General features: G+C 41.3%; 1 protein-coding gene across 1 annotated transcript; it reads left to right on the top strand.

Moving 5' to 3' along the window:
- Nucleotides 1-728: 728 nt before the first annotated feature.
- On the top strand, nt 729-20,147 carry DGCR8 (DGCR8 microprocessor complex subunit). The gene is made up of 14 exons (XM_064168414.1): nt 729-867; nt 5,591-6,590; nt 7,032-7,194; nt 8,596-8,738; nt 9,460-9,742; nt 10,831-11,028; nt 12,338-12,439; nt 13,005-13,103; nt 13,411-13,493; nt 14,597-14,697; nt 15,097-15,203; nt 15,412-15,539; nt 15,918-16,031; nt 16,360-20,147. The coding sequence occupies exons 2-14, from the start codon at nt 5,868-5,870 to the stop codon at nt 16,441-16,443; spliced, it is 2,328 nt and encodes a 775-aa protein (XP_064024484.1). The 5' UTR covers nt 729-867; nt 5,591-5,867; the 3' UTR covers nt 16,444-20,147.
- The last annotated feature ends 456 nt before the right edge of the window (nt 20,148-20,603 follow it).

Consider the following 20,603-nt stretch of genomic DNA (forward strand, 5'->3'; position numbering starts at 1 on the left):
GATGGCAGCGGCGCTGACACCAGCTCTAGACCGCCCCGAGCCCGCGCGGACGGCTGCCCGGGGCAGCAGACAAAGGAGCCCGCCCCCGGCCAGCCGAGCCCGCCCTGCGCCCGCTCTCCGCCCGCCACGGCCAGCCGAGCCCGCCCTGCGCCCGCTCTCCACCCGCCCCGGCCAGCCGCGCCCGCCCTGCGCCCGCTCTCCGCCCGCCCCGGCCAGCCGCGCCCGCCCTGCGCCCGCTCTCCGCCCGCCCCGGCCAGCCGCGCCCGCCCTGCGCCCGCTCTCCGCCCGCCCCGGCCAGCCGCGCCCGCCCTGCGCCCGCTCTCCGCCCGCCACGGCCAGCCGCGCCCGCCCTGCGCCCGCTCTCCGCCCGCCACGGCCAGCCGCGCCCGCCCTGCGCCCGCTCTCCGCCCGCCACGGCCAGCCGCGCCCGCCCTGCGCCCGCTCTCCGCCCGCTCTGCGCCCGCCACGGCCAGCCGCGCCCGCCCCGCGCCCGCTCTCCGCCCGCTCTCCGCCCGCCACGGCCAGCCGCGCCCGCCCGGGGCTCGGGCCCGCCCCCTTCTGCCACTCACTGGTCTCCTGCTGTGAGCGTAGCTGCATTTCGCGTCCCTATTGGCGGAGCAAGTTAACATGCATGGGGATCCACCAATGGCCACCGGGATTTCAAATCTGACAGAAGAGGCTGGGAACGCAATTGGCTCGCTGAGCGCGGAGCCCTGCCCGCGGGGACCGGAGTGGATCGGAGCAGGCGTTTAAAGATGGCGGCAGTGGCGCGGAGTGGGGGATGGTGTTCGTGAGGCGGCCGAGTTTGCCCTCCTCCCTCTCTGCCTGCACTCGCGGAGGAGCGGCAGGACACAGGGCATGGCTCAGGTGGGTGTCGGCCCTGTGGGGCGGCGGACAGGGCGTGCATGAGTGGGCCCTGAGCAGCCCAATCGCCGCGGCGCAGGCAGTAACCCCTCCGTCCCCACAGGCCGCTGGGGCCGTCGCGCTTCTCGCCGCCTGTGTGGCGCGGCCTCCCGCCTCCGGGCTAGCGCCGCGAGTAGGGAGCCGTGAGGAGCCTTTCCCCGAGCGGCGGAGGCGAATGGCCTTCTGGCTTGTGTCGCCGTGCGGCGCTTCCCCCCGCCCCCGTCTGTAGCGGCCTTCCCTGAGACCTGCTGTTCGGTTTTGTTCAGGGATTTTTTTGAGAGAGTTGTTTTTTTCTCCTCTTTCCCGCCCCTCCCCAGCCTCCACCCTACTCGGTCCTATCGTGTAACTGTATTCAGGACAGTAAAAAGCGTAGAAACGCCGTGTCTTTCTGTCCTCCGCACGTCTCTGACAGGGGGGTGATGGCGAGTATCAACTCTGGCATTAAGTTTCTCCCCAGCATCGTGCCTCGCACCACGCGTGCAGGCAGGGCAAAGGGAGGGCGAGAGGGAGGGTTTCCGCTGGGCACATCCATTTATACAGGGGAGAAGACAGTGCGCAGGTGGGAAGGCAGCCATTCATCAAGTGTGTGCCGACTTCCGTGCGCTTTATTCAGTTCTGGGTCGTCGGGACGGTGAGGATAAAGCCTGTGTGTCGCGCCGTAGCTCTCAGGAGGCCTCCTGTGTTTCTTCTATTAATGGCGAAGTACGCTTATGTCTTGCTTTAGATTACCTCTTTCCGTTTCCTGAAAGGTTTATTGTCCTAAATTTTTCCTTTTTTTTTTATCCACAAAATTGCATTCTCTCTTTTGCACCTCATTTCCGTAGGATTCAGGTTTATCTATAGAGTCTGTTTGCCTGATGAGAGCATGTGCCCCCTCGCATCCAGGCGTCACTGCCTCATAAACTGGGATGGAGGGCTTGCTGCAGGAGCCTAGTTAATGTCTTTATTCATTTTAGTTGCAAGATGTTGGAATCAGATCTTTACATTTTCTTTTGTAAGTGTATCCTTTTTTCCTTCTGTTTAGGTGATTTAACTTAAAGGTTCCTGTTTCCAGACCTGGATGAGGAGTTAGGTCACTAGTTTGAGCAGTTTTGCTTTTTTAGAGGATGAGAAGGGAATTTAGTTCCTTATGCCTGTTGTTTCCTCTTAGAGAGAGGGAGCTATTTGTAATGGTAAAGTAAGAATATGTTCCTTCTTCATAGCCTCTGATTTGCAGATTTTAAAAAACAAACAAAAATCTCAAGGAAAACCCAAACAACCCCAAAATTTTTCTTTTACACAATGAATTGAAACTATCTAATCCATGCTAGAAAACTGGTCAAGCTATACAAGCAGCAATTACTTTGGAAAGGCATCATCTGAATTGGCAAAGTTATGTACTCTGTTCTGAAACGGAATGAAGTTCTATAAACTAGAGAAGTTCTGTGTCCTTGTCTGTATTTCTCACTGATAATGTTATGATTGGGCCCTGACTGTGTTTTGTTAACCTGCCTTGATGACTTACAGAAATTGGTTTTATTTTAAAGGTGGTAGTGGGGAGACAAAAGGGTTCCTGTATGTATTAGTTAACTTACATGGTATTTTCCTCGTGAGACTTCATGTTTTGTTTTTTTGGGTTTGGAGGCTTTTTAGCAGTTGGTAGTAAATAGAACTAACTTAATTTTAGGACTATGTATTAAAAAAGATAAAAATTATGTAGGTTAATTCTGAGTGAGAAATTACTTTGACAGTGGTTAAACCTGGGGTGGATCTTTCAGTATGACCAGTGCCTCAGATTCTACTGGTAGAGTTGCCAGCAGCAAGATGAGGACTTTAGGTAGCAAATGCAGACAGTTTGCTCTGAGTCACTGTTCCCTTTGGGATCCACTGAATTTGAAGTAAGCAGTTCCTGACAAGGAATTCAGTTTTTTTTCTAGAAGTGATTTTTTTTTTTAGGAGAGAGCATCTGTGGTATGCTGTTCCTTGTTCCTGATTACAGCCACAGGTATTCATAAAGAAAATAAGTTCATTCATAAAGAAAATAAGTTCATTCATAAAGAAAATAAGTTCTTCACTGGACTTGCTTGTAGGACTGCTGACACACCAAGCAGTGAAGGAGCTCCTCTTTGAGTTGGGCAGCACTGGTTACACATTTTAAGATTCTGATTTTTTTCCTGTCTTAAAAGACAGAACATGATCTGCGTATTCATGTTTTCCACAGTGCATCCCGAGTTCCTTCAGTGTTTTCTGCTGTCTGTTGCAGCTTTTGGTGGTGTTCCGTGTCTTTTTAAGGACTCTTTCTGGAAACTGTTGCTAGAATTTGGTGGAGCTTTGGAGAGTAAAATTTATTCTTTCAGGGTAAATTAAGCATGACAGTAGGCAGACTAACTTAATGTTGTGTTCTAATAATTAGCTGGTATGCTAAGTCTGCTTTTTATATGTGATGGTTGAGTGCCCTAGGTCTAAGGTCAATCTACAGGCTTATCTAACTCATCCTTGTGGGTTTCATCAGTTCTGTCTTTTGTTCCAAGTATCTAGTATCAAAGTGAAAATCCTTCCTGGTTTTGTTGTGTGTTCCTTGTTTTTTTCCAACCTTTGATATAAAGGGCACATTGTACCATCACTTGGCAAGAAAACAATTTGGAATTGGACCCTGTTACTCAGTTTCTCCCTGGCTTTTTGTAGTTTGTAGGAGTGCATTGTAGCCCACTGTGTAACTGAAGCACTGCCAGACTGTTTTCCTTACCCTAAGGAAGTGGCAGTTTTATCGCTGGAAATGCAGACCTAGTTTAAACTCATCTTGGTCTGGTACTTTTTCTGGCCACAGTACTAAGCAGTAGACAGTCTATAGCAGTGATTTGGTATGCTGTTCATTATTTTAAGGCCAGCAAGATGGGAAAGACAACAAGAATTTCATTGTTAATAGTACATGAATAGAATAATAAGATGTCTTTTCTTCAAAGAGCAGAGGTGTAGTGCCAAGGAACTACCAAATTAAGACAGATGAAGATTGTTTTAACATTGGTGGCATTAAAACATCCTTTAGCGTAGGAGTGGGATATGTATCAGGAATGTTGGAACTGCATCCACAATCATGCCTTACAATTTGATGGTCTTTCTAGTTGGACCTTGGCATTCTTGAATTCTATCAATTTCACTGCTTCAGTTCTGTGTAAATGGCGTGGGATTGGTCTGTGATATTTTAAAGACTTTAAGATGGAAAGATTAGAATTCACTGAAGTACTGTGACTTTTAATTCTTTTGTTCAGAATGAACAGTGTAGATGCTAATTATTTATTGTGGAGAACTTAATTTGTCATTGACTTTTTTTCCTTCTTTTTTAATCTGAAGACGAGGAACAAATGTGTACATAACACTTCTAGAAATATATTGGGTGTTTTAGAACCTTTGAAGGAAGAAGGAATTAATCACCACTTTAAAATTAAATGCAGATATATAGACTGAAATGTATGGAACTGGTTGTCTTACTGGTCAGTGAGCTGGTTTTCATCTTGCAAAGTTGTGTTTGTGTCAGAGAAGATGGGATTGTGTTAGAAGTTTTATCAAAAGGGAGTCTTTTTCCTTAGTAATTGTACAGTACATGTCAAGCTCAGCATACTTAATATGTCAGTTTTGAGTATATTTGAAACAGACCCAAACAAAAGCCAACCAAAAAATATGAACTAATGCCTCAGCAGAACTTTCTTAATTGTCAAATTACTAAAATAAGAGTTTGCTCTGTTGTTTGTATAATTTGCTTTTCTTCTAGCTTCCAGGTAGGTAACTTCTGTCTGCTGTTGAATTTTAACTGACCTCATTATAATGCCTAATTTCCAGCTTCCTGCCTTGCCCCACTTGGTGTTTGGGTATTGCTGTTGTTTTTTTATTGTCTGGGCTGGCTCAGAGATACGTTAGAGGATTATATTTGGCTTCTCTGAAGTCCCTCATGACAACCCAGACTTTCTGCTCTATTGCCTTCGAATGTTAGGCAGCAGCACTGAGGACTCAGAGCTTGTCTTCCTAGAATAGTTTCTACTACTTGGAAGGGCTTTGAACAGAGCAGATTCAGCCATCTGTCTTGGGCAGAGTTGCACTGCTTTGTTTTTAGCTGGTAGGAAGATTCAAGCCCAATTTGGGATGACATAGGGGGACTCGGAGAAGCCAAAATAGCAGGTAAGAAATTATGCTTTCTTTCCCTAAGTGCTCCACAGATGACAGAAATATAATTAATGTGGTAGAAAGAGCCCACAATGTGAAAAACAAACCCCCATAAGACCATAGTTGTTGAAATCTTACTGATTTTGCAGATTGTCTTAAACTGTAGGATAATTGTCCTTTCTGTGGTGTGGGTAAGTATGGCTTGAACACCAGATTATTTTAAATCATGGGACAGCCCCCCCAAAATGCACACTTCTGAGTCTGGTTCCTGCACGTTCCATGCTTAGTGCCTAGTCTGCTAACCAAGCAGAGACAGTTGTGCAAGTGAATATGTGTTAGCAAGTTCTCGTGCTGGTGTACAGATCAAGTAGTAAAAAAAGCCAGCCTCATTCAAAATGGTATGAGAAACACTTATTTTTTTCACTGTAAAAATGTCACTCTTGACATTTATGCTGAAAAGAGTGACTTTTTTTTTTCTTTTTGCCTGGGATACTATTTCCATTTATTTCCTGTGACAAAGTTTTTGTTGTGTTTTTTTTCTTTCTTGTAGGTTGAAAGAAGAAAGGGAGATCTGCTTGTCCAATGAAGATGCAGTCTTAGTCTTCAGCTATTTAAGCTGAGTGCATTGTGATTTCCAATAATTGAGACAGTGATTCTGAAAGCTGTCTACATTAATGAAAAGAACAATGTAGTCAGCTTAACTGAATCATCAGTGTTGCATATTGAATAGAGCATGATAAACCAATCTTGATGGACTTATGCATGTTAGGAATATAGCTATAAGCATTTATTAAAGATTGTTTTTCTTAAAACAGTAGTTATTAAAAATGGAGAGCTGTGAAAATGTACCACCCCTCCCTAAAGAACCTGCAAGAGAAATGAATGTGGAGAATCATACTTGTCCCCCACCTCTGCCGCCTAATGAACAGCCTCCACCACCTCCCCTGCAAACGTCCAGTGACGCAGAGGTAATGGACGTTGGCTCTGGTGGTGATGGACAGTCAGATACCCCTGCTGGGGACACGCACAGTATCTGCAGAACACAGCTTCTCACAAAGGGATCTGCCTGCTACAAAAGTCGTCTTATAATAGACCCTAACAATAGTGACCAAAGCCCAAGAACTGCTCGTCATGCACCTACAGTTCGAAAGTTCACCCCAGATCTTAAGTTACTTAAAGATGTAAAGATTAGCGTTAGCTTTACAGAGAGCTGCAAAAGCAAAGATAGGAAAGTTCTGTACACTGGAGTTGAGCAGGATTATAAGGCAGATACAGATTTTGGTATGAATAATGTCAATGGGGATTTGCATGTTTGTCCTTTTGGTGGTAGCAATGGTAAAACTGTAGGAGTAGGAGGTGAAAATGATGACAAGAAGGATGATGAAAATGATATTGATCAGGAAAAGCGAGTGGAATATGCAGTTCTGGATGAGCTAGAAGATTTTACCGACAATTTGATGGAAATAGATGAAGAAGGAGGAGGGTTCACATCTAAAGCAATCGTTCAAAGAGATAAAGTGGATGAAGAAACCTTGAATTACTCATATGAGGTAAGTAAATCCACAGGTTTTGGTGGGCAAGGGGTTTCCAGGTGACTAGGGGGAAAAAAAACGTGCAAAGATACTCGGCGAAACCATCTCTCCTAGAAATGTGCAATATTTGAGTCAGGCAGAATCTTTCAGGGACTGTAATTTGCCTGAAAATTTGTGTAAGTTATTTTGGTCATGTCTCAGTTGTGTTCCATAATCTTGTCTAAAAAATAATATTGAAATGGCTTCTTGCACAGCTGTAACTGATTTCATTGTGAAAAATACTAGTTCTCACTTACAAAAACTTATTTTCTTATTTTTCAGTCTTTTTACTGCAATCATTGGAAATTGCTAGTTTCTCTTTGTGTGGAAGTACATAGCAAGACTGCACACTTTTTCTTTGTGAGGGGAAAGGGAAGCTAGTAGACCCAGGAGGATAGTGTCTGATAAAGTCTCTTTCAGGATGACTTTGATAATGATGTGGATGCTCTGCTGGAAGAGGGTCTTCGAGCACCCAAAACAAGGAGACTAGAAAATGACAAATATGCTGGTGAAAGTGATCACCAGTCTGATGGAGAAACAAGTGTGCAGCCAATGATGACCAAAATTAAAACTGTACTTAAAAGTAAGTTAATATTGATTAAATATCTCCAGTGTTGGGGGTTGGTTTGTTTGTGTGGCTTATGTCAGTAGAACAAGTCTTATCAGCAAGCAGAGCTTAGGATTGTGAAATAGTTGATACATTACAGAATTTTATTGTGTGAAGGCTTCCTGCTGTATGAGAACTTTCCATGTTCCTGCACAGCAGAGTTTAGTTTTGCAGGTGCTTTTGATCGTCACCTCTTGTATGTCACAAGAATGCATTTTAGAGTGTGGATCTGTATGAAGTGTTACCTCATTGGTGAGGAGGTGAAGGTGGTTTTTTTTCTCCAGTACTGTGAAAGAGCTGAAGATTGTGGTCATCGCAGCCTTCTTCCTATTTAGTTATAGCTTCTGTCATTGAAACTGCTCTATGTGGAGTCTTTATGCAGGTACTACTAGGCTAAAGAGTAATCATTAGGAAAGTCAGTGATTTTTTTTTTTTTTTAGCAGTTTTATTGTGTAAATGTTACAAATAAGGAAGAGCTGAGACTGTGAAACAATCTAGGAGAATGTAACTGAAAACAATTTGAATTAGAATTAGATTTGTAACCTGCTCTAGAAGAGTATTTTTAAACTTCACTATATTCTGAAATAAGAAACCAAGCAATGTTTTTTCTCTCTGAAATTTTCCACTAACACAGAAATGTCAGGAAGCTCCAAGCTGAGTCTGGTCTCTGTAGGAAAGAGTGAGACCATTCTGTGATTTGTGGACTAGAAAGGAGTGAGGCTGTGCATTATTAACTTGAGTGTGAGTGTAAGCATTTTACTGCAGTGTTGTTTCTTTTGCTGTGTGATTCCTAATATTGGCTTATTGTACTCTAATTTCAGCCTTATTTTCTGGAAGGAATAGTATTCTTGGGAGCTATTTTAAGTATAAAGGCTTGTAGACTTGATCCTGGGTTTTATTGTGCTTTCACTGACACATACAATAGGGAAGTCTTGGCTTATGGCCTACCTCATTGCTGGCTGTTTGGGTCTGTGAGTCTACTGGTGTCTTGATGTAAATTTGTCCCTCAGTGTCAGGTGAAAAACTTTTTATTGGGAAAATCATTTGATTCAAAAGCCAGTATGACTGGCATTTAGGGGTGCTTGTGATTAGATCAATACATAAAGAAGACTAAAGAGAAAATTCACGAAACAAATCGGTATATATAAAAATTAGTGCTACTGTTCAGGTGAAAACATAATGGAATCTGTAATTTAGCAGGATTTAATGTGGATTAGTGTTGTAAACATTAGTGATGCAAAACAATCTTCCTGCGAAACTACTTTTGTCTCCTGTCAGTGTCATTTTGTACTTTGAGGTAGAAAAAGCAATAAAAACTTGATTCCTTTTCTATGCTAAGCATTTTCTCCAAGATTAAAGTCATTCTTTGCTTTAAAGGTCGTGGCCGCCCTCCTACAGAACCTTTGCCAGATGGATGGATCATGACATTCCATAACTCAGGCATTCCTGTGTATCTGCATAGAGAATCTAGAGTTGTTACCTGGTCTAGACCTTATTTCTTGGGAACGGGAAGCATAAGGGTGAGAGCTGTCAGTTATTTCAATACCGACTCGAGATTTGAAAATCAGATACGCTTCTATAAACAGTTGAATATTGTTCTACTCTAGCAGGCTTCTCTCTGGTGTTACAGTTAAGATACTTGACAAACACCTCTGTTTCTGAAAATATGATGAGAGGTTTCTTGGGGTGCTTTGTTTTCTCATTTTTGCAATGATTGTGGGCAGTTAAAAGTGAATGAGATGGTCTTGTTTGGCGTTTTTGTTCTAGCGTATGGCTGAAAGATGTTGGGTTTGTTTTGCCATAAAGTATGTTTTGATCTTTTATTTGTAGCTGCAAACTAGCCTGAGCTGTGGCTTATGGTTCACGGTTACAGAAGTAAGCACGTGATGTTCAGGAACCCAAGGATTCTGCAGAAATTTGGTTTAATGTCATGGGCTTAAACCCCAAAAGATCTGAATGGATTTTCTGAAAGCATGTAGCATTTGCACGTAATTGAACAGAGAATAGTTTGGATCTAAATCAGCAAACGCTTTGAAGGTTGGTGTCAGTGCTACACAGTGCCAAGATCCCATAGGAGTGGGTGTGCTTGGCTCTTGAGCAGAAGATCATCACTGACCGAATAGAAGCTTGAGCCTAGGCTAAATAAAAGTAACTTCCACCTTGATTACAGCATTTGTTTTTATGTTTTGCTTTTGGTAACCTTGAGGTACTGACACCTTTTGTATTCTTTTATATTTGCAGAAACATGATCCTCCCCTTAGTAGCATTCCCTGCTTGCATTACAAAAAAATGAAGGAAAATGATGAAAGGGAACAGAATAATGACATCACCCCAAATGGGGAAGTATCACCTGTAAAGCACTTAGATAAATCTTCAGAACTGGACTGCCAGACAGAAGAACCAGATTCTACTGCTGCTGATTCTGGGCCTTTAGATGACAAAGACCCATCAGGGGGAGATGCAGCACAAGGAGCCTTAGGACAAGTTAAGGCCAAAGTTGAAGTATGTAAAGATGAATCCGTAGGTATGTATGGGAAGTGAAGTCTTTTCGTGGCTGGAGTAGTGGCATTTGAGATACGTTGGCTTTATTCCAGACTGGGCAACTGAATGGTGTCTTGCCTCAGATCAAGTACTCCACTGGCCTTCTGCACAGCCTTTCAGGAGAAGCAGATCCAATGTCAGAAATGAGTTTTGGTTTTAACAGGAAGAGAATACTTGTGCAAAGGTTTCAGACAAAACCTGAACATTTTTGGAGTTTGTCCTGTAGACTTTATCTCAGTTGAAGAATCAATGAAGTCAGTGTGTACATATGAATTGCTGTTGTCAAGTGTTTGCATGACTTCTTTGAGCTTTTCTATGCAACCTCCACATGCTGCAGACTAAAACCAGGCTGCTTGTGGATCCACAAATAGCATCCAATTTCACAGATTTATAGATTCTTGGGGTGGGTTAGGTTGGAAAGGGACCTTAAAGATCATCCAGTTCCCACCTCCATGCCACGGGCAGGAACACATCCCACTAGCCCAGGTTGCTCACGGTCTCATCCAACCTGGCCTTGAGCTCCTTCAGGGAGGGAGCATCCAGAACCTAGTTGGGCAACCTGTTCTAGTGCTCACCATCCTTTCCCTAAAGAATTTCTTCCTAACATCCAGTTTAAATATGTCCTATCAAGCTTGAATCCATTGCCTCTCTTCTTATCACTACAAGACCTTATAAAAACTCCTTTCCCAAGTTTCTTGCAGCCCTCTTTGGGTACTAGAAGGCTGCTGTTAGTTGTACCAGAAGCCTTCTGTTCTCTAAGCTGAACAGCCCCAACTCTGGCAGCTTGTCCAAAGTGGGTTGGGTATTAGCTGGGTTAGGGCTTAGTAAGATCTTCAAGTAAGGAAGTAAAATGCTCTTTTTTGTTTCTTTGTTTTGTTTTCCACATTGCACAAATATGTTGTGGTTGAGGCAGTAAAAGGCCAACGTGCCTTAGTTTGGCTGTTAGGAAATAGCATCTTTGCTTGGAATGTGTTAATTCTGCTCCTGGTGTAGAAGAAAAGAAAGACACTAAGGTTTAAAACAGTAATGCTTGCTCAGTGGCAGAGAGATTAACTTGCTTGTGTTTCTTAGATCTGGAAGATTTTAGGCGCTATCTTGAGAAGCGTTTTGACTTCGAACAAGTTACTGTCAAGAAATTCCGTACCTGGGCCGAGAGGCGGCAATTCAATCGTGAAATGAAGCGCAAGCAGGCAGAGTCTGAGCGGCCCATCCTGCCTGCTAACCAGAAACTCATTACCTTGTCTGTGCAAGATGCACCTACGAAGAAAGGTTAGTTTGTCTACCTGGAGTACCAGCACTCTGTCAAAGACCGATTACAGCTCTAAGCTTGATTGAAACGAGTCCAGTACAAGTCTACTGTCCTCTTGTTCTGGAGCTCTGCTCTTGCATCCATCTTGTGTAGCAAAGGAAAACTACTGTCAAAATATACTTGGTATTAAAAAAGGATAAGTCCTAAATGAAAGGATTTTTGTCTGAAGTTGCAGTCCTGGGAACTGGTCACCGCTGCCTTCAGCTACTTGTTACCGTGGTTGCACTGAAACTCTTCCTGCCCGGTCACTCAGTGCTATATAGGTTCTAATTAGTCTCAAATTACAAACTGCTTAAAAATGCCAGAATGATCCAAACTTAGAAATACAATTTAAAAAAATAAGAAATTTGATGGATACAGTTAAGAAATAACATCATTGCTGTGCTGTCCTCAATGGTTATCATGTCTGATGAGGAGCTGGGGGGGGATTAGCTACTGTCTGTAGTGGCTCTGTAGCCATGACAGTATATGTAAATGCAGTCTAATATATGAAATGTCCATAGACCTTTGATGTGGCTTTTGTTATGATTTGTACTTTGTCATGCTTCTGGGTTTTCCCTCTTAAGCAGAATTAAAGCTTCTGAATTGCATTGGCTGTTCCCTGGCATGGGGAGATGCAGTTGATTTTTTTTTTTTCAGTTAATACACTCTGTGTTAAATTTAGGTTTAGAGTCACATTGAAACTATCTAAATTAAAGGCTTAATGGCACTTTATCGAAATCAGTGTGCCCTGAGGAAGAGTCTATGCTCTTGGCTAACAGTACTATTGCAGGAGGGAAAAATAACCTTTCAGCTATAAAGAGCATATTCAGGGAGTGGGGACAGTGACCCTAATCCATGGCTTACTAAATAGGATTCCATAGGGGAGAAAACCCCTGAATGAATTTGGTTTGTGTGTTTCAAGTCTACATGCCTGTTGTTCGAAGGGAAGCAAAGGATTTCTAATGGATGTTAGCTGCCAAAAATACTCTGAAGAGGTGCAGAGGCCATGAAACTGCAAACATTGAACACAGAATATTTGACATAGCTCATAAATGGTGCGCTTCAGTTGTTTGATAGAAATTTCTCACATTTCCTCAATACTTTTTTACCCCCTGAAAATGAACCCTCAGGTCATAACTACACATGTCTGATTCCACAGCATTGCATGTCATTTGAGCAGGCATTTATCCTGTGGAGCTTGTAATTTATTTATGTGTTTATTTGTAGTACAAATTGCCTTTTAAAGACCAGAACTACTTAGCTGCCTCCCTCTCTTGTCTTTTGCAGAATTTGTCATTAATCCCAATGGGAAATCTGAAGTTTGCATACTGCATGAATATATGCAACGAGTCCTAAAGGTTCGCCCTGTTTACAATTTCTTTGAATGTGGTAAGTCCACGAAGTTTTTTAATGCACCAAATGCTGCTTTGAAGGGCTCATTTCATGCTTGGATATCTAAAACCACTAAAAAACCACAAACATGGACTTTTTTCCCTGTAAGTCTGTTGCAAGTCCAGTTCTAGCTAGGAAGTCTTTTCTGTCTCTTAAACATGGCTTTTGAGGATGGAGAGCAGTCTTGTATTTGAATTTATATTTAACAGGGTGAGTTTTTACTTGGAAAACTATGGCTGCATGAGAATGGATTCCAATAACTTCCATGCATCTAAAAGTATGTATCTGTGAATTGTGGGCAATTGCTGGCTGAGCACAGTTAATACTTATTTAATGTTCTTGTCATTGAGGTTCAGAAAACTTGACTGTAAGGGACACATTGTTTTAGTGAATGATCAGAACTCTGGCAAAAAAAGAAAGTTAAATGGTAAACTCAGTTTCTGAAATGTGTAGACCACCAACTAGGAAGCTACTAAGAATTCTGAATTCTTCTGCAGACACACAGGGACCCTCTCTAAAGCTACATTAACAGCTTGCTTTTTCATTCCTCTTCCATTTCCAGAGAACCCAAGTGAACCTTTTGGAGCCTCAGTGATTATTGATGGAGTAACTTATGGGGCAGGAACTGCCAGCAGCAAAAAGCTTGCCAAGAATAAAGCTGGTAATGTTTTTTTGTTTTCTTTATTAATACCAACTGCTGATTTAGTTATCTGATCTAATTTCTGCCCTGAAGATGATGTGTTTGCAGTAGTAAGTAGGAATTATTTGGTGACTATTCAGAGAAGGTACCCTCGTGTTTTTTGATGATGCTGCTGGAGAAACTTTCTGACATCTGTGAAGCTGTTTTCTAATATGAATGGATTTTTCTAGGTGAGACTGTTGCTTGCTTAGAGTGCTTCATGTGCTCTTTTGCTGTACAATCATTGTCTAAAATAAATGTAACCAAGATGTTTAAATGTTTTCTGCAGCTCGAGCTACACTGGAAATCCTTATTCCTGACTTTGTTAAACAGACCTCTGAGGAGAAGCCCAAAGACAGTGAGGAACTTGAGGTACTGAACTCTTGCTTGCTGGCTGTCATTGGAGTCTGTTTTAAAAAATGTACATGTTCAATGTCAGAAATTTGTAGTGCTTTTTTTTCCTCATCCAGATGGAAATGTGGAAGTCTTCATTCACAGCAAGATCTCTCTTTTTTTACCTTTTTTTTTCCTATTGGAATTGGTCAGAAAACTTAACTGTGTTGCAGAGAACTATTCCTTTGTTGAAATGCCAGGTCACTTACTTCAGTGCCTGAAAGGTTCCAACCTGTGCTGTCCTGGCTTCCAGAGTGTTCTGGCCTGATGCTTTGGAAAACTCAGAGCTAGATGCTGTCTGACTCTCTGATCCAACTAAGAACTAAAAGTACCCAAGCTTCTGAAGCATTTTTTCACTTGATTATGAAAGCTACTTAGTGCCAGCTCAGGCAGATTAAATTTCAGCCTTTAAACGGTGAGATTTAAGAAAATCAAAGGAAAAGTTTCTTTTAAGCAGACAGCAAGTGCTGTATTTACAGACGTGGGAAACGTTTAGATGTCTGGTTGGTCAGTTTTTCAATTCAGCATGTAACAGACCATCAGTAAGGAGTATTGAAAAATTGGTCATAAAAGCCTGAAAGAAAAGTTTTCATTTTAAAAAGTTTAATATACAGAATGAGGTCTTTGTACTTGACTCTAACACCATATTCTGTGCCCTTGCATCCTATTAAGAAAATGCAGACAATTTTGTTTCTGTCATTTTACAATAAAATACAAAACATTCCTGTAGCTGTTATGTTTTCTTTTATTGAACCACAGCATTTTGGTAAGTAGAATTTTGCAGTTAGTTAAATAAGATAGACAGGTTCACAGGGAGAGAGGCTGATAAAGAATTTATAAGATTGTAGGGGGTTTTTTTCTTCAATTTGTAAAACTGGAGTGAAAATATTTTTCTGTCCACAAGTATGCAGGTTTTATGATGTTGGTAAATACCTCCATTGTGGGTTTCAAAATGATATTTTAAGTCTCAAGCACAGGGCAATGGAATTTATTTAGTGTTGCAGAGGAGAGCTGAGGGTTGCAGATAACATTAAGGCCCAACTGGGTCAAAACCACAATAACTGTTTTCAATTCTTTTGTAGTATTTTAACCATATCAGTATTGAGGACTCACGGGTATATGAACTCACCAGTAAAGCTGGACTCTTGTCTCCATATCAGATTCTCCATGAGTGCCTTAAAAGGTAAGGCTGCAGAATAAGGAGCTAATTCTGTTGGGTACAGATGTTCAGGGCAGGATGTTTACATAGTTGCTGGTAGCCTCAGTGTTTTTCAGCAACTTGGATGTTTGTGGGCTGCCTAAGCTTACTGAGCTCACTGTGGTTGCAAGAGACACAGTTTGGACTGCACTGGTTAGTGCTGTATCTTCCTTTAATTCATGTGTGCTGTTTATGCCTCTTGCCTTCTGGGTTTTGTTTGACCAGGCTTGCCTTGTGCAAGTTCCTGATGCAAAAATGAACTCTATTAATTCACATCTCTCAAATCTATTACTGCCATTGCAAGAACTGTCTGAGATAACTGCACCCAGTTTGGCCATTTGTAATCTTACTTAGTGTATGATATTGATTTTGTTTGTGCTTAAGAAACCATGGGATGGGTGATACATCCATAAAGTTTGAAGTGATTCCTGGTAAAAATCAGAAGAGCGAGTATGTCATGACTTGTGGCAAGCACACGGTGCGAGGCTGGTGTAAGTACACTACTCAGTGTGACCTCTGGTAGTAGTCTCTTCCTCCTCTCCTTTTTTAATCCACTCTGCCAATGCTTATTTAGCTCTACTTTGTTACCTGCTTATTCTGCTCTTTGTTTTTCACTCTTGAGTAACACAAGTAAATCTCGGTGTTCACTGAATTGCAGGGTGTGCCAGCACTGACATGATTTCACGATTATTTTTACAGGCAAAAATAAGAGAGTGGGGAAACAATTAGCTTCTCAGAAAATCCTCCAGCTACTGCATCCACATGTGAAAAACTGGGGCTCTCTTTTGCGTATGTATGGTAGAGAGAGTAGCAAGATGGTTAAACAGGTGAACATGCTTTTGTTTGGTTGTTACCTACCTTGTGATTTGTATTTTGGGGATTGTGGTTTTCTGGGGTTTTAAATGTAGTCCAAGAGAGCTTTAATGGTATTTATTGGCATAATGGTTCTCCCTATCATGGAAAAGGCTGTGTGTGTTTGTGCTCTTCTGAATTGATTCTCATACCTCTGTTGCCAGAACTGGCATTAGTAACTGTGTTCATCTTACATTATCCAGATTGAAATTCTGTAACCTACTTAACTCATGGAAATAGGTGGTGTTAGTTAAGGGAGTACAGTGACCACAGATTAACCTTCTGATCTACATATCTTAATGCATTATTTCCATCAAACAATCTTACCTGTTGTTTATTGCTCTGTTGAATAGGAAACCTCTGATAAAAGTGTGATAGAACTTCAGCAGTATGCCAAAAAGAACAAGCCAAATCTGCACATCCTCAACAAGTTACAGGAAGAAATGAAGAAGCTGGCACAAGAAAGAGTGAGTAGATGCTCTCTTGGGTTTGCAAATGGGAGGAAGGTCATGGGTCACACTTCAAATGATCCAGATTTTTGCCTGTTTTATACGGTACCTCCTGTAAAGAGAGCTGCTCAAAACTCGAGATTTGGAGTGAGGCTGCTTTTCATTCTCTGCTTTCAAGTGATGTATAACTTAATTTTGCCTACTTGAGCAAAGTTATTTTTAGCATTAGAACAAATGAGCCTTTTGCAGTGATTGGCACAAGTCTGGCTGAAAGGGTTCAAAATTTAATAACTGTATTTTATGATGATATTTTTACGACTATGTGGTTTGTTTCCTACCTTTGTAGGAGGAAACACGCAAGAAACCCAAGATGACAATAGTGGAATCGGCTCAACCTGGCAGTGAGCCTCTCTGTACTGTTGATGTGTAACCAGAAAGTCTACCAGTGGGGGAGCAATAACACAAACGGAGGAACTTAAATCTTCAACAATACTTAAACATTGTTTGCTGCAGAATGCAAGATAACTTTTCCAATCCAAGCTGCTTCAGTTATGCATTGTTCTTTTTGCATCATCAGGGCAATAGTACTTTTTTTGTTTGTTTTGATACCTCTGAGATATGTACGTTTAAAGGATTGATCATAACGATCTCTACTTGGGCAAAATGCACAGAGGACAGGCATGTTCACACAGGGTAAAAATCAAACAAGCACTTTTTATGTTGTTTTTCTGGAAAGCTATCCATTTTGTTTGGAAATGGATGTGTTTTAAGGATGAAATTCAAAGTATCTATGTACAGGTCGAAGCTGATACTCTCTTCTATACACACATTCATATATATGTATATATCAAAGAAATCTGTGGACACCCTCTTGTATGAACATGCCTACAACTATTTTTGTGAACAGTTTTGTCGCATTTCAGCACATAATAATATGCACTGATAGGACACTTTGGTGACAAAACACATGAAAGTGATGAGCAATGTTTTTAATGTCATAGGATTAGGCCAGTAATGCCGTTTCTTTTTGGTTTGTTTGTTTTGTTTTGTCTCCTGCCAGGCTTAGTTATTCAAAAATCACAGTATGCAGATTCTTTTATTACTTGAAAAGAACAAGTATACCTGGTAGTGTTAAGAGCAACAGGCTGGATATCTAAAATTCCTGGGGTTTATTTTAATTGAAAAGAGTCTAGGTCACTTTACAGGTCAGTTGAAAGAAGAAAATAGGACCCTATTTATTTGATGACAGTAAAAACTGTCATTTGAAAGGCTGTTTTCAAAGCTTGGAGCCAAAATGCAGCTGATGATGGTTGACAGGCTAAAAATGTTTTGCCAATGATGTGTTTTCAAAGACCTTCCATTCCCTTTTCCCAGCAATAAACCCACTATTTCTTTTAAAGTCAGAATCCATCTGATGTGATCAGTTAAGTCTTAATTTGCTCCATTAAAAAAATATCTGAATACAACAACCCTAAGTAATCTGAAATAACTGCAGCAAATTAGTTTGTTTTTAATGAAGATGTTTTTTCTGGTTTTACTTTTAATTACATTTTTAGGTTTTTAAGAAGCGTAACTTCTGCGATGAGAATTAGAATGTAGATTTGGAACATTAGGACATAGAGTAATGAGTAGAGCGAGACCATAACAGGTTACACTGAGAAATCACAAATATGCAACTACTCTGAAATGCAATCCTAGCAAACAGGCAGCACTCACTATGTCATTGAGGCTTTATGAAATGAAGCACAGAAGAAACAGGTTTTTGGCTGTAGCAAAAGCACTGCTTTGTGGTGGTGTTCCTCATATGGGGTGCTTTGCTAGGCAACTGCAGTAAGTCTTCTCTTAGAACCGTTTTGGTGGTTCTTTGGTTTGCTCTTAAGAGATTGATCACCAAGCTGATGGTAGGGCTTCAGTGATTGTCCCAGAGTTGTACTGCTGCAGCTCCTGGTACTTACCTGGACAGTGATCTGGGGCTTTGAGAGGGGTTGGTGTTTGGTTTGGTGGTTATTTTTTGTGTGTTTGGGGTTTTTTACCATGTTCTATATAGAGTGCTGCAGTATAATGAATTTAGTGCCTACTGGGTTTTAACAATATTGGCATCAGTATTGTAAGAGCTCTTTTTAAGCTCACCCATCCCTTTGGAAATAGGTGGATTTCAGTTTTATCTCCAACTAATGTTCTCTACCATGCATATAATATTTGAGGTGAAAACAGGAGGAGTCTTACCTGACTCTGTGTTTGATATGCTAAGAGGTCTCTGCGAGTAGGAATTCACCCATATGTTTGTTTGCTTTTTTTTTTACTATTGTATTTAGCTTTTCAGTTCCCTGAGTTGTAATTCTGCTATACCAGGATACGGGTAGTTGAAAGACTAAACTATTGCTTAAAGAAGTGGCCTATCTAAGAAAACAAAAACACTGCCTCTGCTTTTTTTGGTATAGCTTTAATAAATCTCCATCTTTTGAAGGGTATGTAATATTGGTGCAGTAGTGACAAGCAGTGATCACTGCTTGTCTCTCTTTTTGTTGTTGCTTTTTGTTCAGTTTTACTTTGTTTTGATAAAGACAGGGCTTATCTCTTCTATGCCTAAATGTATTACTCTTAGGTAGGTTTTACTTCAGCTTAGGTGTTTTCAGCAGAAGAATCTGTACTTGGATGGCACTGTAAAAGACAAATCACCCTTGCAGATCTTTCTATTCTTCTGAAATCAGAATGTCAATGCATTTGCAGGTCACCTGCAGAAGATCCATAGATGCCTCGCTTACAGATTTGTTTTCTTTCTTTTTAAGAGGATTGCTGTATTACCTCAGTCTGCCACGATCAGAATCACAAGGTGACCATTGCCCTTAATTAAAACATCCAGAGATTTCATTGTGAACCAAAGCCTAGAACGTATATTATGCATTCTAAACAAAAACAAACAAAAAAAAAAGATGGTATTAGACCTTGCTGCAGCCTTTAACTGGAGAGATGTCCAGGAAATAGCGCAATAACTGCTGGAACAAACAACTTAACTGCTGTTTATGTCATTGTGAAGTATTCTTGTGTTTTAATGTTTACTATTGTTTGGAGTGTAACAGTCTTGCATTTGCACATAAGCACGAGCTGCTGTGATAGAGGATAGTTCATTGCATTAACTTCAGCTTCTGCATGAACACTTAACAGTGTGATTCAGGATGTATCCTAAACTTGTCTTGTAACTCTTGTGTGTTCTCTAGGTAATCGGCTGTAAAGGTTTAGATCTTGATTGTATGAATGCATAAAACAACTGCTGCTTTTGTCCCTGGTATTCGTTATTTATCCCTTCTATAGCCAGAGGAGGATGGGTATTTTTCTAGGGATGGAGAGTATTTTTGAGAACTGTTCCATCCTTTGGGAGTTAGTTTTTGCTTTGCCTATTACGTGCTTCTCAACAAAGGTGCGGTATGGTGACTGTAAGGATTACATTAGTGTGCATTCAGATCTTCATGGTACTGATGGAAAACTTACTGTGACTTCCAATGAACTAGGCAGATGCTACCTATTTAAACACCAGCCAGATGGCTTTTTCTTACCTATTTATTCAACAAAACCGATGAAGTAGTTGGGTACTCAGAAGTTTGGAAAGACTATTATGCATAAATGTAACTGTTGTATGTAAACTTCCACTTTCCTGTGATGCTCTTAGGCTTTATACGAATATATTTGTAACATCCAAGTATTTACAAGCATCCTTATTAGCTCTAGACTGTATTTTGGTTCTGGAGTGAAAATCAGGAAGTGAGAGCCTCCTACGGTTCCAGGGGGGAGAAATGTGAAGTGCAAGAAGCCATGCTGTTGTTAACCAAATAAAACGATCAGCTGCAGTATTCTGATGTGTATCTGAGAAAGTGGGAGGGAAAAAAAAAAACCAACATGGCAAAATTCACTCTTGCTGCCCAAGTAGGTAACAGTGGTTGCTGTTTGAATTGTGCTGGGTGCAGTTGCTTGATGCCAGTGCTAAATTGGTACAACTATAAAGCCTCATTTTCACTGAGCCTCTGCTTGCTTTTTTATTTCTGCACAATCATATAATCCTCTGTGTTTGGTCTTTGAGTACTACATGTGTATTTTTCAGACAATTAGTTTTGAGCAATAAAGTTTGATATTATAAAATGCTCCAGCGTGATCAGTACTATCATAGCTTAAGCACAGGAGCTGCTCTTCCTTGATTTGAGTAGGGATTTTAAAGTGGAAATTAAATGAGTACATTCTCTGCACCCTTGAAGGCAGTGAATGCTTACAGTAGACGGCATTTGGAATTAAGTTGAATAATGGAATGTTAAGAGATGGGACCTCAGAAAAAGGTCTCTGATCACTCCCTTCAGGCTATGGGATGCAGCTTCCTCCCCATCTGGCTTGGAAGATCAGCAGTGGGGAATTGTCTGATGACCACATCCTCGTGCTCTTCCCTTATTTAGGCTGGACGAGCTAGCAGTGTGCACTTGCACCCCAGGGGGCTACCAGAAGTGTGGCCAGGAGGTCCAAGGGAAGTGATTATCCCTCTCTACTCTGCTCTGGCGAGACCCTACCTGAAGTACTGTATCCAGTTCTGGAGGCCCTATTACAAGA

The sequence above is a fragment of the Pogoniulus pusillus genome, chromosome 30 (genome assembly GCF_015220805.1).
Source record: "Pogoniulus pusillus isolate bPogPus1 chromosome 30, bPogPus1.pri, whole genome shotgun sequence".
Classification (NCBI taxonomy): domain Eukaryota; kingdom Metazoa; phylum Chordata; class Aves; order Piciformes; family Lybiidae; genus Pogoniulus; species Pogoniulus pusillus.

Bases quoted from the DNA above. Each gene is read 5' to 3' on its own strand.
- DGCR8 (XM_064168414.1), top strand. From the start codon at position 5,868: ATGGAGAGCTGTGAAAATGTACCACCCCTCCCTAAAGAACCTGCAAGA. The intron at 6,591-7,031 runs GTAAGTAAATCC...AGTCTCTTTCAG, and splicing joins CCTTGAATTACTCATATGAG to GATGACTTTGATAATGATGT. The intron at 15,540-15,917 runs GTGAACATGCTT...TCTGTTGAATAG, and splicing joins GTAGCAAGATGGTTAAACAG to GAAACCTCTGATAAAAGTGT.